The sequence below is a fragment of the Myxocyprinus asiaticus genome, chromosome 40 (genome assembly GCF_019703515.2).
Source record: "Myxocyprinus asiaticus isolate MX2 ecotype Aquarium Trade chromosome 40, UBuf_Myxa_2, whole genome shotgun sequence".
In the NCBI taxonomy this organism is placed as follows: domain Eukaryota; kingdom Metazoa; phylum Chordata; class Actinopteri; order Cypriniformes; family Catostomidae; genus Myxocyprinus; species Myxocyprinus asiaticus.
The window spans coordinates 8,155,772-8,181,463 of NC_059383.1; the positions used below are offsets into that span (position 1 = coordinate 8,155,772).

General features: G+C 39.5%; 1 protein-coding gene across 1 annotated transcript in view; it reads right to left on the minus strand.

Annotated features, from left to right (window-relative positions):
• LOC127430421 (gamma-aminobutyric acid receptor subunit alpha-3-like) overlaps positions 1–25,692 on the minus strand; it is a 293,420-nt gene that overhangs the window by 119,871 nt on the left and 147,857 nt on the right. The window contains exon 5 of the mRNA XM_051680177.1: positions 21,574–21,794. Coding sequence (XP_051536137.1) covers positions 21,574–21,794 — 221 coding nt within the window. The remainder of the gene's footprint in view (positions 1–21,573; positions 21,795–25,692) is intronic.

Below are 25,692 nucleotides of genomic sequence, written 5' to 3' on the forward strand. Positions count from 1 at the left end.
CAGTCATTGGTCACTATATGCTTTCATTTTATGCAGCTCAGAGATTATTCAAAGTAATTTTGTTTGTGTTCCACAGGAGAAAAAAATAAGCATAATGGTATGGAACGATATGACGGTGAGTAAATCATTATACAATGTTAATTTCTGGGTGAAGCAGTCCTTTAAAATGGCATCATGTGATCACGCATTAATGGGATGATTTGAGGCCAAAGAGCTCTACTACGAATTTAACAGTTTAAAATCTACAGTATTTGATTCTCATTTACCGTGCACTGCAGTAGTTTATCATCAATGAAACAGAATGCTGTGGGCCAAAATAACTGCAAACCCCCCATGTTTCAATTAACAACTCATTTATGGAATTTAAACATTAAAGAGCACTGCTGGCGTTCAGTGTTTCTAACTCTAAAGCAAACAGACAAGCAACAAAATGTCATCCTCCAGGACACTGGAACAGTCTCAGTATTAATATGCGTTTTCCTATTGCAGAGGAACAAGTATTTGATTCAAAGTGTTGGAAAGCAGGAGGTAAAGTTTATTTTATGTATGGATTTAATCCTAAAGGTCATATTTTCCCCTAAATAGTTTTCCTTTATAGGTCCACTTATAGTGTTAGTTAAGGTTTCTTGCACCAAAAACAGTCCCAATTAAATTTTATATGACCATTCTACCCTCTCTCTGCCCTTAGATGTAAACAGCCTGTAACTCTAACTTACAGTAATATTATACCTTCTATTGTATTTGTTAATTGTTCCTATTCCTATTATGATTGGCTAACCTCTTTCCATGAGTCACAACTGCCCAGATGATAAATAGAGTGTAACAGTCTGGTTCCGGAAGTAAAATCCCATGCATTTTCCTCATAGATGACTTTATTTATGTTTTTATTTTTTTATGTTAACTTATAAACCTTTAAAGACAGACCTACTGTGAGCTCTTAGGTTGTTAATAGATGGTCTATGCTGAAGCCATCAGTCTGTGTTATTTCAACTTCACTTTTTGAGAATTGTGCTTGATAGTGGAATTTCTTGTTAAGAACTACACTACCCATAATCATGAAGAGGGATCTACCAATCAGAGAATCGCAGCAAACAAGGCGCACCAAAACATTTCTGCAGTGTGAATGACTCAAACTTAAATAAATTAATTCATAAAAATTACTTGTCCATATTTTTCTTTTAAAAGCACAAATTAAGGTAACAAAATGGCACCTACAAAGGAGGTGAATGGGGCCAATTTTGGAGAATGTTAAGGCAGTAATGTGAAGCTTATAATTTTAATATAAAAGCACTTACATTATTTTTTCTCTTAAAACTCATGCATTGTTTGAATATAAAAGTAGTTTGTTGGCCCCATTCACTTCCATTGTAAATGCCTGCACTGTAACCCAGACTTGTATTTATTTATTTATTTTTTACAGAAAATGAGGGAAAAGTCTTTCTTTATTTATTTTAGGGGTTCTCAAAGGGGGCGTTCAAGGGATGCCAGGGGGTGCTGAGAGCAAATCAATAGTGAGGGGGCATGAACTTAAAAAAAAGGGGGCAAAAATACCCCCGCAATGAGGTCCTGCTTTTTTTTAAACAACATCTGATTTAGTTACAAATACATACTGTACATCATGATCTTCATGTGAATTTTCACTGAAAATTATTTGTAGCGCACCGTCCGTTGTGCAGATGTTAAGTCTAGTGGCAGATCATCGTACCATCAACGTGCTGTTGCGCTCAAACAAGCACTCAGCTTATCTTGCTCCGCATCAGTTCGGTCAGTGTCGTTCTCGCGTGACCGTTTGCTCCTCTCATTTAACTGTACTTTTCCACAGGCACAGAAAATATCTGCTCAACACCGCTCACCACACCAGAGAGCTGCTGCTTTGGGGCATGTTTGTAATATGCAAAGCCAGTGTGTATTGTTGTGGCAGGGCAGAGGGCGGGGCTGCACACCCGGCCCCTAATTAGGCTGATTAAGCCCGAGAGGGATAAAGGCGACCGGAGACGGCAGTGCAAGAGAGAGAGAGTTACGGGCAGCTGCCCGACACCTGTGTGTCTTTTGGTTCAGTTTCTCATTAAAATATTATTTATATCATCAAGCTGGTTCTCGCCTTCTCCTTTCCAGTGAAGTATGTTACACTGGTGCCAAAATCTGGGAAGGAGGAGGGATGCGCCGTAGTAGAGTCCTCGCCACTACCATCCACCCCAACGGAGCAGCCACGGCCATCTGCCAGGGGACGGAGGAGCCCGGCCGCCTGAGAGCGCAGGAATGGCTGCCAACCGCGAGGGGAGGAGGGGCTCCTAACCGACCGCCTGGAGCGGTCAGGACCGCTGACCGCTCCAGGGTCTGAGAACAGGGTCTGAGAACCACTGACCACGAGTGGGGAGGGGCTCCTGGCCGACCGCCTGGAGTAGGAGGACTGCTGCCAGGGGCGGGGGAGACCCCTTCCGTCCACCGGAATGCGGTGGTGTTTATAATTCTTTATCATTGTTTTCAGTATACGAGTAATAATATCGTTTTATATATGCGTGATTACAGTTGGAAAGATGCCAGCTTCATTTCCGAATGCCCAAAATGTACAAACAGTGTTGATTTATTACACATTTGCTTACCCAGCCTCAGTATTGCCACAATAAATGTGTGCAATCATCATTTGAAGTCTGTTTGAAGTTGGAATTAAATATAAAGATGTGATTTAAGCACGTAATACAGCAGAAATTCCAGCATTTCCATAGATTTTGAAGCACTTCTGACAGATGTCACTGCATTCAGCTCACAGTGATTGGCTTGTGGCCAGCATTTTTCGCTAGTCATTTGCATATAGCTGAGAATTCTCAACTTTTTTGACACTCTCGGCTGCTCCATGCGCTTCCTCCGCACCACTGTCAATCCCACATTCCACCTCGAGAGCGTGGCGCTCGGCTCTCATTGAAATGAATTGAAAATGCTCGCTCACCTTTGCTCACCACGTGCCAGTGGAACTACGGTCATTCAAAATAAACAAAATAAACTGTCCTTGTGAAAGACACTTTCGCTCCCTGTGCTATAATTCCCTGCTAGTGGGTATGGATATTATACATTTAGTAGTAAGTTAATCAGGTATGAGAAATCGCAAAATAAAATGTAACCAAATAAATATATAAAACTTTATTAGCCTACAATAATTCTGATATAGAACACTAACCAATTTTCCTTTGTGAATCATATCTCTGATTAAACACTGTGTGAAATGTTTATTTGGTAACACTTTAGTTTAGGGATCAGAAATTAGACAGTAATTCATGACTAATAATTACACATGTAAGTGAGTAGTTATGGATTTGTTTGGCATTATAAAGTATTTATTAAGCCTTTTTTGGCTGATTTCTTATTGTTCCTTTATAGCCCCTTATATATATATATATATATATATATATATATAGTCATAACAATTAATTTCTTAACTAAAAAAAAAAAACATAAATAACTAGAATGATACCTTTATACAGTAGGTTATCAGTACTCTGTGTGAATGTGTGGCTTATAAGTATGAAATACATGTAGAATGCATATAGTATTTCAACAACGCAGAGAAGGTCAGGTTTAGGGGTTGGTGTAGGGTATCTGGGACTCTAAATAAACACACTAAACATGCTGCAGTGATGCCACTATACTGTATGTTAGTATTTAATTAGGGGTGAAAATACCGTCTAACACTATTTGCCCTTAGTGCAAAGAAATTTTTTTTTGTTGATATTTACACTAAGCATTAAAAGTCTCTGCCTTCTATATTTATTTGATACTTATAAGTTGCACATTTACATAGTATAAGGAGAACCTATAAAGGATGTATTTTGCACCTTACTAGCTATTGGTATCTTTTGTTTTTACCTAATAAGTTCATTGTTAGGAAAAAACAAATGTAAAGAGGCTGTTAGGCAAGGGTAAGAAATCAACGAACAAAGGCCTAATAAATAACTTATAATTCCAAATAAGTCTGTAACTAGTCCCTTACAAGTCCAATTATTAGTCACTAATTACTGTCTAATTTCTTATCCCTACAATAAAGTGTTACCGTTTATTTTTGCCTTTGCCTTTGCCTTTGTTTTTGTTTTTTTTAGTTTTTCCTTGTTTTTTTTTTTTGCAATTAGCATGAATGACTTGATACCAGTTTTGTTAAATAAGCTCCACATTTCACATTTCATCTGAATTGCTGTCATCTCCTCTCTGTTATTGCATTATAACAGTTTTGTTGGCTATGTTAACTTAATAGCCACAATATCTGGAAATATATGAATGAAAAAAAAAAAAAAAAGTGATTGTGGAATGTATTTCAGTTATGCACATTTTGCAGTGCAGAGATCAGGCAATGTGTGATTACTGAAACATGCCTGTTGACATTGCAACTGAAATATACCATTATACCAAATATGCCAATACCGAGCCCTTCAAATATTAGAATCAGAATCAGAATCAGTTTTATTGCCAAGGATGCTTTCCAGTGTACAACAATACAAAATCAATACAAAAACAGCAGCAAGACATAGATAATAATAATAAAAAAAAAAATTTAAAAAAAAATATACACATACGTACAGACACACACATACATACATACACACATACACATGGGTAGTGCAAATCTAATACAATCTGTTATGTACAGTGCAAATACAAATCTGTTATGAACAGTGCAAATGTTTGTTTTTTTTAAACAACCACACCATCTTTTTCCAGAGCAGTCTGTATTTCTCCTGAGGTTACCTGTGGGTTTTTCTTTGCATCCCGAACAATTCTTCTGGCAGTTGTGGCTGAAATCTTTCTTGGTCTACCTGACCTTGGCTTGGTACCAAGAGATCCCCGAATTTTCCACTTCTTAATAAGTGATTGAACAGTACTGACTGGCATTTTCAAGGCTTTGGATATCTTTTTATATCCTTTTCAATCTTTATAAAGTTCCATTACCTTGTTACGCAGGTCTTTTGACAGTTCTTTTCTGCTCCCCATGGCTCAGTATCTAGCCTGCTCAGTGCATCCACGTGAGAGCTAACAAACTCATTGACTATTTATATACAGACACTAATTGCAATTTAAAAAGCCACAGGTGTGGGAAATTAACCTTTAATTGACATTTAAACCTGTGTGTGTCACCTTGTGTGTCTGTAACAAGGCCAAACAGTCAAGGGTATGTAAACTTTTGGTCAGGGCCATTTGCATAATTTCTGATTACCATTATGATTTAAAAAGGAGCCAAACAGCTATGTGAAAATAAATGGCTTCATATGATCACTATCCTTAAATAAAAAACAGTTTTTTAGCATGATCAGTCATATTTTCAAAATCAATGCCAAAATTTCACAATTTCTGCCAGGGTATGCAAACATTTGAGCACAACTGTATATATAATATTATATAACATATAACAATTAACATTATGCCAAACAAACCTCATCACTACGCTCTCCCAGCAAGTTCAGGTGCAATGACCAAGGAACTGTCCCAAAAATAATAAGTGAAGGTTTGCAACTGTGTCTTAGTCTTTTTTTTTTCTACTTTCATAATTAAAATTATGCCACAAATGCTGTCCATTGAGCATAACTTGTATTGAACCCGGATTATTCCTTTAAATGGCAGTTCTGTAATAGTAACACTGTCATAAGTTATACAATCACTGTATAAATTATATGATAGGTTATCATAATTCATATCAGCACAAAGAGTAAAACACACACACTGATAAGTGTCAACTCGCTGCCCATTTGACTTATACATCAACATCAAATGATTTTAAAACATTAATACTGCTTTGCCCGAGACCCAGTACAGTCTGTCAAAAGATATTATAATAACAGGCAGGGCACCTGTACTGTATGCCATCTTGATTTAGAAAAGCTGTTGTGTTAGCATTTATTGTGACATGCTCTAATACAGGAAAAAACGATCAAGGACTGCACTAGTGTCTTCTTGATTTCATTGTCTTTTATCACCTTGTCCGTCTGTGCAAGCGAATAAAACTCAAGACATCGTTTTCAGACCAATCACAATTGTGCTATCTGAAATGGATACCTTTATTTTTATTTTCTACAGAATATGTTAATATATATATATATATATATATATATTGTTATTAATGCTTTTATAATATTTTTTTTTTTTTTTTTACCAAGCCAAAAAACTCCTGAATGAAATCTGAAACTTGAATCCTTGATTGTCAGTGCAGCAGTTCTTGGTATTAGTCACATTTACTACAGCCTGACCCCACACACATCCTTCTTTAATGCATGAAAACACATTTTATACTCTGTAAAAAAGTGGTTGGAGCTGACTTGATGCGCTAAGACATCCACTACATCCACCGGCACAGAGCCTGAAAAAGACTTGACGCTGTGCGAAAGGCAATAAACCGTGATTAATAATTTAGTTTCTCTGTCTCTCTCTCATAACTCAACACAAAGACACAAATTAGGCTTTACAATGTGCTACACTAACCAGGACGAGACAGGACATCACATACTTTTAGAAACAATGTGGGAGAACTCCCATTTTCCAAAGTGTAACATTAGCAAGTGCTTTACAGTGTGAGGGTGACTTTGGTCACATCAATAATGCAAATCCAATGTGAAAACATGTACTTAACAGGCTGCAAGGGCACCATGTTTCTGGTCACAATGCAGTGATACTGCTTGAAGGCTGGAAGTCCCATTAGTTTCAGTGTTAGATAGATTCCATGTTTCATATCTGGTCTCTGTTATAAGCAAAACACTGAAACAAAAATAATATTATTAACTCCCATTAACTGAATTCTAAATGAAGAAGCTTGCCCCTTTTTAGCTGAAGCAGTCTCCACTTTAGCTTAAACAAACTCGTCATATACCTTGCTGTGTCGAGCTTTAAGGCGAGTAATTAATGCCGAGGCGGTGATCTATCATATGGTGCTAGAGCAGTTCACCGCTCATCTGCCAAGGGGAACCGCGGAGTGGGTCCAGGGCCATCGCCCGGCGTCGCTGGATTATGCCATCCAGCCGGCAGAGGATCATATGGCGGCCTATCCGGGGGCCGGTGAGCCTTCGTCATCATCTCTCTCTTATCTCTCTCCCTCCTCCCCTTTCTCCCATCCTGTTCCCTCTCCCCGGAAATGGGGAGTTCCCCCTCCAAAACCTGGGGTTTGCTCAAACCGCCAGTTTCCCCTGTCCCTCTCCTCTCACCCTCAGGTTGAGGAATCTGCTGCCGTGGGCCAAAAGTCTGGGCCAGTCTGCTGGAGTTGCGGGGAGCCTGGGCATTTCCAGGACCGGTGCTCGGTGATGGAGGTAGGGACATTGTTCCAGATCCCCGAAGCGCCACAGACCACCCTTGATCAAGCTGGAATGTACCGCATACCTGTGAGTATTAAGGGGGATACATACCAAGTCTTGGTGGATTTGGATTGTAACCAACCCTCCAACCACCAATGCTTGGTTCAAGATGAGGTTTTTGGTACAAGCGGCCAGGAGAAGGTGAGGTGTGTGCGCAGTGATATTCACAATTACCCTGTAGTGACTGTCCTTATTAAATTTTGGGGACAAAATCATAGTGTTGAGGCTGCGGTTAGTCCCCGCCTCACCCATCCACTAATCTTGGGGATGAATTTTCCAGCATTTACTACTTTGTAACAGGATCCATCCACACAAATTTCCTTCAATAAAGTGTCTCGTGTGTGGTTTGCGATTCACTGGCTGGGGAGGCGGAGCCAGGGCCGTCTACATCAGCTCCAAGTCAGGATGACGTAAGGGAGGGGGAAGTCTCAGCTTCCCCAGCCCTTAGAGGATTCCCTGCAGGGGATTTCCCTCAGGAGCAGATGCGAGACGAATCCCTTAGGTAGACCTTTGACCAAGTGAAAGTGATTGATGGTCATCCCCTCCAGCCAGACATTGCACTCACATATCCATATTTTTCAGTTATCAAGGGTCAGTTGCATCGAGTGACACAGGACGCTCAGACCAAGGAAGAGACAACCCAATTGTTAATACCGAAGAGCTGTTGGGAAATGTTATTCCAGATGGCTCATTATAATCCGATTGCGAGTCACTTATGGCAGGAAAATACACTGAGCCATCTAATGGCCTGTTTCTATTGGGCAGGCATTCACAGGGATGTCCGCAATTGGTGTGCAGCATGCCATGAATGTCAGCTGGTGAATCCACCGGCCACCCCAAGAGTGCCATTGTGCCCACTTCCATTAATTGAGGTCCCCTTCGAAAGAATTGGCATGGACCTCGTCGGGCCTTTAGACCGGACGGCACGTGGGCATTGCTTTGTGTTAGTTCTGGTGGACTACACAAAGTGATATCTGGAAGCAGTACCTCTGCGCAACATCTCAGCACGTAGTGTTGCGGAGGCACTCTTCAGAATAATCTCCCGAGTGGGGAATCCGAAATAAATTCTTACTGATCAGGGTACAACATTTATGTCACTATGCGAACTGTATGAATTATTGGGGATTAAATCAATTCGGACCGGTGTTTATCATCCCCAAATGGATGGCTTGTTCGAACAATTTAATCAGACACTAAAGAATATGATTCGTAAATTTGTGCACGAAGACGCTCGAAATTGGGACAAGTGGCTTGAGCCCCTATTGTTTGCAGTATGAGAGGTCCCGCAAGCCTCCACGGGGTTCTCCCCATTTGAATTATTGTACGGGTGTCGTCCATGCGGTGTGCTTGACGTCCTACAGAAAAATTGGGAGGTGGGACCTTCGAACAACAAAAACTAAATTCAATACATTCTTGACCTGAGAGCAAAATTCCACACGATTAACACAGGAGAATTTGCTATGGGCTCTAGAATGTCAAAGCCAGCTGTATAATAGGGGTACTCGGCTACGGGAATTTACACCGGGAGATAAAGTCCTTGTATTGCTCCCCACATCGAGCTCTAAATTACTCGCCAAGTGGCAAGGGACCTTTGAGGTCACACGGTGAGTCGGTGAAATCGATTATGAGGTTAAACTAATGGATAGAGGTGGAGCACGTCAGATTTACCACCTCAATCTCCTAAAACCATGGAGAGAGACGGTCCTAGTGACTTTGGCGACAGTGATCGAGTCACCACGTTCACTTGCGGAGATCACCTCTCACCGTCACAAGTCACAGAGGTTTCCAGGTTGCAAGGAGAATTCTCTGAAGTGTTCTCGCCTCTTCCCGGTCGTATGAATCTCATAGAGCACCGCATCGAAACGACCCCAGGGATAGTGGCAGTCGTCCCTACCGATTACCCGAACACAAAAAAAAAAGTGGTTTGGGAAGAATTGAAGATATGCTGGATATAGGGGTAATAGAAGAATCACACAGTGACTGGGTCAGCCCGGTGGTGCTGGTTCCGAAGAGTGACGGCTCAGTCCGGTTCTGTGTGGATTATAGGAAAGTCAATGCGGTGTCTAAATTTGATGCGTACCTGATGCAATAGATTGATGAACTGCTCGATTGGTTAGGCGCGGCTCGTTTTTATTCGACATTGGATTTAACGAAGGGATATTGGCAGATCCCCTTAACTCCCGTATCCCGTGAAAAAACTGCATTTTCCACACCATTTGGCTTACACCAATTTATCATCCTTCCTTTCGGTTTGTTCGGGGCCCCGGCCACGTTTAAGCAGCTCATGGACAGGATCCTCAGACCGCACGCCACTTATGCTGCTGCCTATCTGGATGACATCATTATTTACAGTAATGACTGGCAGTGGCACCTGCAACATCTGAGGGCTGTCCTGAAGTCATTGAGATGGGCGGTACTCACAGAAAATCCTAAGAAGTGTGCAGTTGGATGGGTGGAAGTACGGTAACTGGGCTTCCACCTGGGTCATGGACAGGTGCAGCCGCAAATTGATAAAACTCGGACAGGCCTCAATTGCTGCGGTCTTATCAATTGGCTACTATAGAAGGTTTGTGCCTAATTATTCGAATGTCACCAGCCTGCTGACTGATCTCACTAAAAAGGGAGCACCAGACCCATTCCAGTGGATGGAGCCGTGCCAACAAAATTAAAACAAAACATAAATAACACATTTTTTGTTAACTGAAATAAAAATACAAACAGAATTGGAAAAACGTAAACTAAACAGATTTTTACGGCTCTTTTAATTTAATATAGAAATTACCAAAAAAATATTTTTAATTTAGGGATGTTAAAATGTTTAATACATATATAAATAATACTGGTTAAAGCATTTACATTGGCAGCCCTAAAATGCTAAAATTAAAAAGTAAATTAACAAACTAAACAAACTAGAAAACTGAACAAAAACTAAAATCTGAATTAAAATAATAATAATAATAATAATGAATTTAATTAAATTTATTTAAAAAAATAAATACAAAATTCAACCTTCAGTGAAAAAAATGTGGTAACACTTTACAATAAGGTTCCATTTGTTAACATTAGTTAACAAAATTAGTTAACATGAACTAAAAATGATGATACTTTTACAGCATTTTTTAATCTTAGTTCATGTTAATTTCAACATACAATAATGCATTTTTAAAATCAAAAGTTGTTTTAGGATATGGACTAATATGAACTTACAATGAACAATTGTATTTTATTAACTAACATTAACAAAGATTTATAAATATTGTAAAAAAAAATATATTGTTGATTGTTTGTTCTTGATACCTATTGCATTAACTAATGGAACCTTATTGTAAAGTGTTAACAAAACGTTTGTAATGTACATGTCAATTGAGCATGTAAAATGTAATTTTAACTGAACTGAACAAGAATGTAAAAATGCTACAGTGTAAATAACTAAAGATAATTGATAAATACAATGTAATTTCATAAAAAATAAATAAATAAAAAAAACAATGTTTTTAGGAGTAATATGTATGATTTACCTAACAGTTAACTGTGAAAATGTATATTTATTTTAACTAGACTTATGGCATATATTTTTTTTTATTAAAATTACAATGAAAAACAATAATTGGGCATTCCCTGATATCACTGTGATATCCATCACATTTGCTTATATTTTACTGAATTAGTTATGTTTCTTCCAATTTTTAATATAATTTATGTATATTGTTTTTATGTTACATTTAATGTTGTTTAATAGATGTTTATTGCATTATATTAGTGTCATGTGTGTTACCTTGATGGTGTTTTGTGTTTGTGTCAGTGATACTGTGCATTGTCTGCTCTACAGTACAGTATGTATTGGTCACAACTCTTGAATTTAAATCACCCGTGTTACTGGTGATTAACAGTATATTTTAAAGTGCAAAACAGATTATTGTAGTCCCAGTAGAATATTAACAATATATCATTGAATGCTATATACGGTAGTGAACTGTAAAATACAAAGGCACTAAGGGTGCTTTCACACTGGCAGTTTAGTTTGAAACAGCACGGTTCGCATGAAAAATTGGTAATGTGAAAGCTGTCATGTGGACCGGGGAGCGCACCCCGGTACCGAACCCGAGACTACCTGTAGGAGGTGGTCTGAGTTCGGTTGCAATGGAACTGTAGCGCGTGAATGTAAAAGCAACTCGGACTCGGGTGCGCACTCCTTCAGGAAGTAACGGAACCTGCGCATGCGTTTTTCATTCCTGAAAGTCCCAAAAAAGTAATGACACCACAATGACATACAAGTACAATCAACACTGTAAATACTGTCTATCTATCTATCTATCTATCTATCTAATAAATACTATATAAATACTATTATAGGTTATAAATATAGGGTATAATAGGAGATGACAGTGGCAATAACTTCACCTTGGACACAAGCGTGAGTAAGCGTGCAGTGTAAACAAAGTTGCAAATGAATGAGTCTCCTCAAAAAATGCCGTTTGCGAGCAGCAGCAAGCTGCCTTCCCCTGGACATCTGATGAGTTACGCCATGAAGCGCACATATACGCAGCTGTCGTTCACTCTGCTGTGCATAATGGCACCAAAATAACAAAAAAATAAAAAGTATGATGAGTCGCGTTGTGTTGTCCATGCGTGTTTGTGATGACGTAAGATGAACGCAAATGGACCGGGGTTCGATAGAATCAAGTGAGTGTGAAACCAGACCAACGCTGCGAGGGGCACCGGGAACAATCGCACTCGGAATCGGACCGCAGCAAACGTGTCCATTGTGAAAGCCCCCTAAAATGGCATCCTGTAATGCCTGAAACATGGTCACAGTATATTTTAGTGAATTTTTGGCAACCACAGCAGCCTTTTTTTTTTTTACATTTTTACAGTATATAAAAACCCTAATATATTTACGTATGGTTCATAAAGCTTTTGCTGGCCTAAAAGGCTTAGAGATAGTAACTTCTTGAGTGCCAAGAGGAGCACAAATGAATTTAGTGACGACTCTAAAATTACCCAATAATTTGAGGGTTGCACGCTATATTGAGTGGTAACAGATAATTAGAGCCAATTACTATCCCACTATCTCGAGGCACCCAAAACTTTATTGTATATTTGTGAATTAGTCTCTGTGAAATTCAGATACAGTGTGAGAAACATCCCCAAACATACCACCTACTTATTCGATGCCATTATGTCCTAGCCCATAATGGTCCCGAAAAATCTACTTTCTTGTTTCCGTGAGCTCTGGCTAACAACTTCCCTGCAACATGCTATCCCCGTGGGCAGAAACAATGAGAGTGACAAGCCTTCATTAAAGCATCAAAATTCAAATGCTATTCTTAGCCTGGGGTGCGCTGCAGTCATATCAAATAAATTCATAAAGAGACCCAGGCTGAAAGAGAACAGAGCTGCATTGGCCTTCCAGTACTATTGTGCCCAGAAATGCCATCGCAAAGGGACCATTTCTAGTGCCACCTTATTATCAGCCAACCGCTGTGGATGTTACAATGAATTAGAAAGCTCCGCTTAGATTTGCAGCTCTGATTAAAGCTTATGTGTCATGTAATTCAAATGCAGTGCTTGTAACGACAGGCCAGGGATGGGGTGAATAAGTGAGTCAGTTATTTCTCGTGGAGGTTTAGTACCTTAAGTAAGTGGTAGAAATGTGTATTACCTCACAGCTAGAAATTAATCAGTCATTAAATCAATGGAAATGGATGTTTTTGGCACTGTATCTTGTATATATATATATATAAAAAAATCATAGTTAAAATGCAATGAATCCTAATGGGACCTACTGCACATGATGAATTAGCAAATGCTACTGCTCTCTGGTGAGCAGTTTTTCCCTTTAGGGTAAAAGGATCTCATGAAAATTGGTAGGTTATGCATGTACTGCATATGTGAAATTCATGTGTGTTTAATGCATCAGGCAATACCACATTACCATGATATTCTGAAGACAGCAGAGTCAGCAAAGACTATATTTTACTACTTTAATCAATCACATTCACTTCCTTAGGGCTTAGATTAACATTGTAGCATTGACCTTTAAATGTTTTAAGAATATAGTGCCTTCTCACAATTGTTTTGCAAAATCACTATTCCTTATACAGTTGGGAGAAAGCCTTTTCTTTTTAGGTTTTGGGAAACATCAAGGTTATTGACAGAGAGAGAAAGCGGCTGGGATACTGCAAAAAGCCTTCCGAAGGACCCCAACCTTAGGAATGAGTGGTTAATGCAAACAAAGTTCCTGAACGCATTAATTTGGGAATAAATGTTTGGATTCTTTGGATTCTTGGATGAATTCTTCTGAGAGCCAAGGATTCAGGCTTTGCAAAGAAACTTGAAAGATGTAGCAGTGGCAACAATATTGGACACGACAGTAATGCTGGTGAGTAACAAGAGTAATTATGATGTTTCATTGGCCTGAGTTTATTTGATATGTAAGGAATTGTGTAGTCAGACGTTTTTATCGCAAAATAAACCATGATCATGACTGCAAAGAGGAGCGGATCATGCTTTTTACTTAAGAAATACATAATTCCTCACAAAATATTGATTAGAGTTGAAATAATTTAAATGTGGCAGAAGAACGGTGGTGAAGTAAATGGTAGTAATGCTGTCTTCTTTCTCATTTGTCTCGTTATAGCCATGATGTCACACATTTTGACCGAAATGAACGCATCGGGACGCCCATTTTAAGCAGCAAATTTATCAAGGGAGACCCCCTCCCCCCGGTTGACTGACTTATAATTCGAGTGAGATTCCCCAGCTGGTGAACAACGCCTGTTTCCTGACACGGGATGCATACTGAAGCTGGGAGATCAGACAGGGGAATCCCTGTGTCGATCATCTCTTATAATACTCTCCCTATAGCTGGAAACACATTTATTAACCCTTCACATTCGCAGCTTGCGATTGACAGTTTTCGCTGTTTAAATAGCGTTATTTATCACCAAATCTTGTACGCCTGATAAGTATTGGGGAGAAACAATGTGAGGATTTTTCTCAATTTTCTATTGTTATTTCAGTCATACAACTGTTGTAGTTTGATTGTGTGCTTTGCATAAATTGGGACATACAGACATTGATTGTCTGGACGAAGTGTTTTTAGAGGATTTCATAAATCGCCTGCAAGTTTTCATTCTTTCATTCTTGGAAAATACAGTTCCACACTTGTAATGGCGGAAGGGCGTTTGCTTTTCAAAGAGGTTAGCCAATCATAACAGTGGGCATGTCTTAAAGCTGCAGTACACAGAAAAACGAGCTTTTCAGAGAGAGGGCCAAAGAGAGGGTAGACTAAGGTCATGTAATGCTATGTTATGACTAAATTATGTTTATTTTTGTGCAAAAAACTTTAATAACATAAGTTTTATATCAAGAAATAAAAATAAAATATGCATGTCATAACCATAAAGTTTCGGAGAGATAAATTCCATCCTGGGTCAGAGATACAGATGAGCCAGATGAGCCATCTCTCACAGTGGCTGTGCATGGGCAGCCCAGTTGCTTTGTCAAAATGGCCAGCTGACCTACTCTACTCTTTCTCTGGCAGCTGGGCACATTGTTTCGAACAGCTCCTGACCAAGCCAGTCAAAATTCAATTCGCCAGCTCATTTATCAAGCAGTTTGGGTGTTTGGGTCAGTACACAGTCTGGGCAAGTGCCCCTGTTTCCTACTTAACCTCCATGGATAAGAAGACCATAGTCTACAGTAGAGGTTGTCTGATATTGGATTTTGCTGATACCGATTACTAAGCTAGTGGATAAGGCAGATAATCGGGCAATTGTTAAAAAAAAAAAAAAAAAGTTAAATGTTAATGTTAAAAATTCTCTTCTTTTTTTCTTACTGGCACAGACATAGACTACAAACGTTTAAAATGAATAAAATCCCAGATTCAGTTTATGGTGCAACCAAATTCTCCAAACATAACTTAACAAAAAAATAATTAAATAAATAAATAAAACACACAAACAAGAGAAACAAAATATGCACTCTTCCGATCTACAATGTATTACAATATAACATTTTTGTAATGTATATTGTGTCTTTTATGTTTACAGACTTATTTTGAAATTATTTTAGTTCCTGGTCTTATCTCTGTTCTCGGTCCTCCCCTTGATTTATCTCAGGTGTGTCTTGTTAGCCTTGTAAGTCCATGTGTATAAAATGCCCTCCTGTGCTCTCTGTCTTGGCCAGTTCTTGTCATTTACTATGAGGATGGTAACAGATAATTAGAGCCAATTACTAGCCCACTATCTCGAGGCACCCAAAACTTTGTTTATTTGTGAATTAGTCTCTGTGAAATTCAGATACAGTGTGAGAAACATCCCCAAACGTACCACCAACTTATTTGATGCCATTATGTCCTAGATTACATCATAATTGTCATTAGGATGTAGTGTTTGTTTTCTAGTGTTTCTAGTGTTTGTTTTGCATGTGTACATTTTTCTATTAAAGCTGCATTTAGATTCTCTTTTGACACATTTCTTACAATTAAAGTAAACATTGGTATATAGCAGTGTTAATCTCGTCAATGAAATCACTGATGAAAACATAGGTTTACGAATATGAGACGAAAAAGACACATCGTGACAATTATTGCACGTTTTTAATTAAGAATACTCTTGACAAAAATGTGTCCATTTTTTTTTTTTTTTTATAAAACTATAAGATAATAACAATGCAATATATAAACAAAAGAAGAAACTCCTAGAGAAACATCTGTTTATAGAAGATCAGATTTGGATTCATCTAATAGTCCAATAATCCAGTATGTTGGAGATTTCTCTGCTTCAGCTGAGTGAGTTGTATGCACTGAACACGCCAAATGAACCGCTTTAAAATGGGTTAATTACCTCACTTATGTGCCCTTCAAGTGGACTTGGAAATATTATAATTACGAGTTCCGAGCACATGGATGACCCAGCGAAGTCGGAAGTTCAATTGGGAAACTTGGAATTCAAGATGATACTTGAGTTGCTGAGATGGGAGGAGTCCTAAACTCTCAACATGGCGAAGGAGAGTAAGGTTTCTGTAGTGAATGACAGGTTTTGTTCATTTTTCTAAACACGGCTTATTGTTAGCACTTGCCATTTTTTGTATCATTTATGTATATCAGCAACCATTCTATGCATGTTGTATGTTTTTACTCTGTGAAAAGCTTCTATTTGACCAAAATTCCATTATCGTCAGCAAGCTAACTGAGTGATATGTATTATGGTGTCAGAATAAAAGTTCCTCAAGAAATATGAATGAATGAACCTGGCGTCGTCCATGTTTCCTGTCCTTTCCGACAACAAAGCACGTGAACACGATGTACTCGTAATTAGGGGTGTAACAATCCATCGATCTGGATCGATGCATCGATCCAATAACCAACGATCCAATGTTATTGATACAACACGTAAATATCGATATGGGCATTTTTTTTAAGATGCACCTTTATTTTAATACTCTCATGTCAGCCACATCCGTACGCATTTCCGTCCGGCGATGAAGCAACCTTATTACATGAATTTCACTTTATGAGTGCTAAATACGCTTTTCATGTGGATGTGCACAGGGTCTGTGCACATCCGCTTTCATGTGGATGTGCACAGGGTCTGTGAAGCCAAATTGTGCTCTGCAATCTGTGCACGCACATCAACCGGGCTTCCAGCGAAACGTGAGCTCCAGTGACAGGATCAGTGCCAGCACGTCTCTTTAAAATTCGAGCTGTCATGACAAACGCAGAGCAGCTCACATGCGCAATTAATTCGGGCTTCCATCGATATCATTGCGCATGCAACCCTTTTGAATTTTACATGAGAATTTGCTATTTAAAAGTAACATGGAGCAGTTCAACCATCATGTGAAACGTCTTGACAACGCCAACATTCTGAACAGCACTAATGAGGGAAAGAGAAATCACCTGCTGCCCAGCACTAGCATCAGTTATAAGACTTAACACATCTACATGTCAACACCCTTACTAACATTTATCCAAGTTAACTGTAACAGAATTTTTCATTACAACTATGGAAGTTGTAGCCAATAAAACCGCAGATAGCACGGATAGTTGGAAACAAGTCATGGGTATGTAAGTACTTTGAATTGGATTAAACTAAAACATAAGCTGTAATCAAACAATTGATGATGACTTGTGTGTGACATTATTTTTATGTTGGCTTGACAAAGCCCATGTATCATCATGGAAACTACGTAACCATGCCCTAGCAACCATTTAGAGCACCCTAGCAACCAACCCCCATTGACTTTCATTCAAAAAGGCTGAGTGTGATATCTCCTGATCAGAATGTCCTACAGACATGATAGTTGGCTTGTTTGAATTGGGTGATCAATCAGTCTTCATGGAAACTACTTAGCCATGCCCTAGCAACCATTTAGAGCACCCTAGCAACCAATCCCCACTGACTTCCATTTAAAATCGCTTAGATGGGTATCTCAGGTTCAGAATGTCGTAGAGACTTCATTATTGGCTTGTATGACTCAGAACAGCAAGCATCCTTCTTGGTATCACACTGGCAACTGCCTAGAAACCACATGGGCTTACCCTAGCAACCAAGTAACACATCACATATATCTGCACCAGTACATCGTAGAGACTTCCGGGTTGACTTATTTCACTCAGGATGGCAAGGAGCCTTGATAAGTATCACCCTGGTAACTGCTTAGCAACCAGATGGGGTTACCCTAGCAACCAAGTAACAAATCACATATCTCTGCACCAGAACATTGTAGAGAATTCCGGGTTGACTTATTTCACTCAGGATGGCAAGGAGCCTTGATAAGTATCCCCTTGGTGTTACCCTAGCAACCAAGTAACAAATCACATATCTCTGCACCAGAACATCGTAGAGAATTCCGGGTTGACTTATTTCACTCAGGATGGCAAGGAGGCTTGATAAGTATCAACCTGGTAACTGCATAGCAACCAGATGGGGTTACCCTTGCAACCAAGTAACAAATCACATACCTCTGCACCAGAACATCGTAGAGACTTCCGGGTTGACTTATTTCACTCAGGATGGCAAGGAGCCATGTTAAGTATCCCCTTGGTAACTGCCTAGCAACCAGATGGGATTACCCTAGCAACGAAGTAACAAATCACATATCTCTGCACCAGAATGTTGTAGAGACTTCTGGTTTTGTTCATTTGACTCAGGGTAGTAAGGAGCCTTTTGAATATCACCTTGGTAATTGCCTAGCAACCAAATGGGGTTACTCTAGCAACCAATTTGCCATTCAGAAAAACAAGCAAGGGGTGGGGTTGCAAAGGACTTCTTTTAGCTTGCTGTCTATCTGTATGATGTTCCTTCTGTCTGTCTGACTGTAAGACCTTCAAACTTCCAACTCTTCAAACTATTTTAAACTTTCAGACAAGACTTTGTCAAGCCAACATAAAGTTCGTCTTGAAACTTTACTATTTAGTTTATATTATTATCTGTATAATTTTTTTCAACATCTGAAGTACCTTATTTTGTTGTGGATGTCCCAATGTGGATACTAAATTTGCACTTTTAGGAGAGCTCAATAAAATATTAAAATTATATTTTAGTTGCATTTGAGGGCAAAAAAAATAAAATAATCCATTGTATAAAATAAGTACATAATATCGGAATATTGATCGCAGGGCCCTGAAATGAATCAAATCTAAATCGTATCACGGCAGACTTTGAAGTATCTGCAAATATCGGATCGCAGGCCAAGACAATCGATATAAGATAGTTTCGTGATGAAACGTCCGATTTACACCCCTACTCGTAATTATCACTTCAGAAGTAGGAAGTAGGACATTTCCGATAGCACCTGAAGGCAGAATTAAACACATCTAATTTATACATGAGATTAATCACTATATCCACAACATATACAGTATGTAATATTACAATTTACATCTGCTCAGACAATGAAGTGAATGAACAGGAGAACTTGAACTAAGTTACAATTTGCAATGCGGAACTTGCATTGTGAAAAATATTTTTCCGCAAAAAAACAAGCGACATGCAATGCAATATCCTGAACTGGTAAAACACTGAAAATGTATTCTCTAAAGCAAAACAAATTTAGAGTACATTAGGCTAACTTCTAAAGAGTAGCTAATATTTCACTATATTCATTATATACTATTATTTCAGAAACTCATCTGATAAGTGACATTTTTTTATTCAAATCAACGACAAAAGAACTATAGACAACTATTGGCGTTCATTTTTGCTATAACTATTAGTTCCACAAAGCATCTACTGGTTCTGATTAATCAGTAAAATCTCTAAATGGACCCACAGTATTTTTCCTTTTAGAGGTCATGTTTGAACAGGACCCATTGTTCAAATGGTGGCAAACCAGCTCCAGCAATTTGCCATAAGAATACATTTTAACATTGCAGGAAAAGTTTTAATGCTTTGGGTCTAGAAGGGAACCATCCAGCTGTTGTAAAGTCTCATGAGAGTCAAATGCAGGATTAATGCACTTTGTCAATGTGTTTATTTGGAGTCCCACAGAAACCCTACACCTACCTCTAATGCCTAAACCTAACACTAACCTTATCCCTACCCCTAAACCTGACCCTAACCCTAAATTGTGTAACCACAAATGTGACTCTCACAAGACTTTTCTAGCCGGATGGCTCCCTTAGACATGACCGATGCTACGTGTGAACAAAGCTGTAAGATTATCAGCTTGAGCATGTATAACGTTAGCACACTCAAACATTATAGGTCTGATTTTGAAGAATTTGAGCCAGTTACACATTTCTAAAGGAGCAGGCACAATGACTCCATATTGTTTAGTTGTAACCTTGTGACATTTGACTCCCATTATAATATGGCAGTCATAAATTGTGATTTATTTACGTTGTGAAAAGAAATATCGTCAAATTGGATAGGCAATGAAAGAGCTTCTCTTCATCTGAGTGGATGAGAAAAATAGTCGACAGCTACTGGAACAGTTAGAGATTGTCTTACTTATTCCAAAAAAAGATGGAAAGCTGTTGCATGTGTGAATAGCAGATGTGGTACATTTACTGGAAAAGGTAATCCTGCAATTTTACAGTTTAACAGGTTTCATGTGCGAAAGTGGCTTATGACTCCATGTACCTTTGCCCGCTCTTCTCAAGGGGGCTGGAGGCATGGGGATGTACACGTTTGCAGTTGGACAATCTGCTGTCCACCTGAATGAAAAATACCCCCCAAAGTACTGGATGGATAAACAGAGAGTATAGCATGAACACATGCCTCATGTGCATCTCAGTATTTGCTGGAGGTTATTGCAGATAAACAATGCAATTTTAACCAGCCAGCAGAACATTTTGTATAATGTATAAGTTCAGTGTTCGGTTGCATGTAACAGTCAATCTACACTGAAAGCATGTGGCACACTGCGACATGACAAACTAGATCGAACGTTTGTGAACACGTGGTGTAGGAATACGTTTCGACTGGCTGTTCACGTCTAGTGTAGATTGGATGTGGACACTATAAGACATTGGGTTGTTTGACATGCATTAAGCTCTTTTCAGAAGCTACCAATAGTTTAAAGTCAATTGTGTTCTACAAGCCAAAACACAGTAACTACGCCAACAATGATACTGAGTCGTTCAGCCAAATGTGGATTATAAAAACTTCTCGCTCTGGCTACGTCCACACTAATCCACTTTCGTTTGAAAACTTTGTTTTCAGTTTCCTAGCATCATCGTTTTCAAAAGTATGTGGTACTAAAGAGTGTTTTTGAAAGTCTCCGTTTTTGGTAGAGGAAAATGGCATTCCACTGTAGACGAAAGGCGTAAAAGCAGCAAAATCAATGAAAACAAATTAAGACTAAAGCATAATTATGCTTTCTCTGTGTTACTACATCTGGCAGATAAGACTTGTGATGCAAATTTCATCAACAGCAAGTACTCACAGACTGTCCACGTGCAGCCCAGTTTTTCCTGACACATGAATAGTGGTAACTATTGGTAGGATCACAAAGCAGTTGCAGTTGTGCTTTCAAATGCATTGAAAGCGTCCGTATGGCCTCGCGGTTAAAAGAGTATAATTTGAAAAGGCTGAGCGCTTGACTGTGTATTAGACGAAGTATAACTTAGCCTTTAGTGTGGATGTGGCCTCTGTTTTCTGTGAATCTGAGCAAAGTTGAATCAAACCTGTCTGTCTCCAGACAGATCAGAGTCTTAGAGACACGTTTTCACTATTTTCACAAAATGTGTATTTACTCTGTTTTGCATTTGCAGAGCTAAATTGGCCTGAGTACGCTGTACCTCATTGTGTAGAGAAGTGTTCCATTGTCGACCAGTCGCAGAAGTTTGTTGGGTGTCGTCATATTGTGCGCTACTGACTTCTTTCCATTGTGGAAGAAAGTATCTGGGGTCCAGATCTTGCTGGCAAGAAGGTTGTTAAGTGGAAGAACCTGCATAGGCCCATCAAACTTCAGCCTCTCATCCCGCCAACTCTGCCGGAAGAACACATCAATCGTGTACTCCTAAAGGAGAGAAAAAGAATGAGTCAAGACTCGCTGACAGCTCTTTTAAAACTTCACTTCACCTCCCAAGTTTCACTGCTCGTCTGATCTAATGCACTCTTAGCAAGCAAGCCTGCGGTGGTGTGTGAAACTCTTCTCCAATCTCGGCAAATGACTCAAGCGGGCAAAAGATTCAGAGTTTTGCTTAGTACTTGCAGTTAACAGATTTTTCTGTTTGGCTGTCCTTGATTGGTCGAGATGCTTTTCTCAGTCGTACACTTCAATAATTCATTGCACTTTAAGGAGAGAAGCAGCCTTGTCAGTGTGGGATCCTTAAGGCTCCTTCAAAATTCGAATGATTGCATTTTCACAGCTGTCGCTGGAGGGATAAAACAAGCCTTTTCTGAGAGTTATCTCTCTGACCATATTGCCAACATGGAACAAGGGACGCTGTCCTCAGTAAAACTCTGCTGAATTCTCAGAATATCTCAAAACTACATGCTTCCTCTCCAGTGATGAGTATCTCTTGCGTTTAAAGACCTGAGACAGCACTACACTGATGACACAATTCTCTACAGGAACAAACATCAAAAGCAAACTTATCTACTTAATATTGATTTTTATTTCCAAGTCATTTAATGTCATGAATACAAACAACTGGAATCTACATTCTCCATGAGTTGAAGCTAAATCCATCTTTTGAGCATTATTTCATTAGTCACTAAGAAAGGTCTGTATGTTGTAACTGAGTATGCGACGACAAACAATTACAGGATATACAATTTTTTGTTGTTGTGCATTACCAACTGAGTGCTATGAGGTTTTTGTCATGCTTCAAAAGGTTCAATTTGCTGGAAATATACTTGGGAAGCAACAGACGGAAATCTGTTGCCCAGTCCATCAAAAATTTCAAGATGCTCTCAAACGAAGGCAGAAAACAAGTCGGATAAAACCATTCATTACAAATGACTAGTCTTCAGAACAATTTCAAGAAATCCCAGGCAAACGTATGGGCTTCTCTATGAATGCCAGTTTGTGGTTTGTATTTGCAGCATGTGTATTCTACCCCATGTGGTTTCTGTACATAACTTATTTAGTAAGCACCTGACTTCAATCTGAAACTTACAACTTGAATCTAAAATTCTTTGAGCATTTCTGTTGCCAAGATGAAGTCTAGACTCAGTGGGAAGTGAGGAATAAAGTGAAAGCTGACATCACATAGCATCTACATCTTAAAGCATAGAAATAAGCTCAAGAGGTGTTTGTAGCCTAGACATTAGTGATAAATTATCTGCAATGCTCCAAAAGAAACCATTCTTTTGTATGCATATATGCAAATGCATTACAGCGATCGTATGACTGCAAAATCAATGCAGGTAAGTGTATGAGCAGCACAAGCATTTTTAGAAATACTAGATATTTCTTTATTTAATAACACAGGTTTGATAGACAGGACAGGATGCATCTTGTTCTGAAAGACAAACTGTTAAGTCTCTGCAGGCCATGCAAATAAAAAATAAAACAAACAATGTGAAAGCTCATGGTGATGGCCCTGAATGGATTTTTATTTTTCATTGAGAGCAAGTGTCTTAGAAATGCTTGCATACATAAGATTACCTGCTGTTTGCTGAGTCTAGAAACTGTGCTAGCCTTTGGTGAAGTTAAGCACAGGAAACTCCAAAGAACTCAACAGCAGCCCACTTTACTCTAAAGAACCGACTACACAGGGTGTCCCCTCAGCTCCGGGCACGTTCAGCCCAGTGAATTTCTAGAAAGTAAACTCTCACTAGGTTTTTTTTTTTTTTTTTTTTTGTCACTAACAATGTCCAATGTAAATGCATCACAGGAGATTTAGGTCATTTTTGTCACTTTTTTTCTTCTGAAAATCATGAAAATTTCCACCAGTGTCATTTCCAGCACATCTAAAGTTCTGTATTGTGTTTAATATAATTATGTGCTGGAAATTACACTGATGGAAATTATTATTATTATTATTATTATTATTATTATTATTATATTTTATTTATTTATTTATTTAATTATTTAATTATTATTTTTTTTTTAATGAAATGGCCTGCTCCTTTGTCTTGCTAAGGCTAATTTCATAGGAGACATTTTATGTATCCTAAATACAATTAAATTATATTTTCACACTTTTTGCATAATTTGGCAAAATTACAGCTTGATTGGACATGACGCCCAAAAAAAAAATACTCTGCTCACAAGTGATATTTACCTTGAATTTTTTTTGTTTTCTTCAGACATCACTTGATTCATATTTCACTTTTGTCAACTTGGTAAACATAACAAGTACTGCACTGACTGTGCAAAGTTATATTCAATCTTTCAATTCATTGTGCAATGTCCATACAAAGCCAGTAAACCTGAGGCCTACTTCTCAAAGTGAATTAAAGTAGTCAAAGTAGGTTTCAAGTTGACTAAACTGAACTGAACTAAACCTGTTTCTAAACCTTCAACTCAGAGTTTTATCCTGAGTTCATGAATAACCCTGAAGCTCATGCACATGAAAACGTCATGGTTACTGGTGTAACCTCCGTTCCCTGATGGAGGGAACGAGACGTTGGTGTCGGTGTAGTGACACTAGGGGTCACTCTTGGGAGCCCGAGACACCTCTGGTCTTTGATAAAAGGCCAATGAAAATTGGCGAGTGGTATTTGCATGCCACTCCCCCGAACATACGGGTATAAAAGGAGCTGGTATGCAACCACTCATTCAGGTTTTACGCTGAGGAGCCGATATAAGGTCCGGCCATTTCAGCGGGTAGTTCAGCGTTGTGGCAGGAGGGACCAACGTCTCGTTCCCTCCATCAGGGAACGGAGGTTACACCAGTAACCATGACGTTCCCTATCTGTCACTCACTCGACGTTGGTGTCGATGTAGTGACACTAGGGTTCCCTATACAAAACGCCACAAGGCTGAACTGTGTTACGTGAACTGGCGGTGTGTGGCGGGCAGACTTGCTGTGTGCCTCATAGCCAGCGCACCAGGTCGACACGTAACCTCCCCCAACACAGTTATGAGTGTCAAACGGCCCTTTTTGGGGACAAGTCGACTACCCAGAGATAGAGACAGGCTTAACGCAGTCGTGGCCTCTTTGCCCTTCTCTTTTTCCACTCCCTAAAAAAGAAGGGGGATTATCTGACTGGGCAGCCAGGTCTAGTCAGGGGGTGTCCCTCCCAAGGGGAGGACACCGCGGAGACCACACCTCGCCCCAAGAGAGGAGGGGATATTTAAGTGGAAGAATACATCACATGGTCTTTCCAACCATGTGGAGAGCCTTCAAGGTAGATCCTGCCCAATGGGGGAGGAGTTACTACAACATGGAGACTGAGGGGCTCTGCCCAAGGAAGACGCAGTTTGCCAGTAGGGAAATGAACTAGCGGAAGATATAGATCGCATGGGGTTAGCCTTACAGGGAACCGCCACATACGGAGCACCTACCCCAGAACTGGGCTCTTAGTTAGCGCGTGTACTGGGCCGGCAGCGAGTCTCTCCGAAAACTCGACTGCCACAGGGCTCGGAGGAAGTCAACCAGGGAACAACTTTTGTGAACACTACTGGGAATTAACAGCGCACGTCTTCAACTCAAAAGGAGGTGGAAGGCGCTATGTGCAAGCGATACACCCGGCCGGCTATCCCGGGCTTATCCGCTTGTGTTGTGTGCCACTACCTGGGACGAAACCGGTTCCACTTGGAGGTTGTAGAACCTTGCAAAGGTGTTGGGTGTTGCCCAGCCCGCTGCTCTGCAAATGGTAGTTAGAGAGGCACCTCTGGCCAGGGCCCAAGAAGCCGCTACACCACGGGTAGAATGGGCTCGTAGCCCTACCGGGGGCGGCATGTTTTGGGCGAGACATGCCATAGTTATGGCGTCAATGAGCCAGTGGGCGATCCTCTGCTT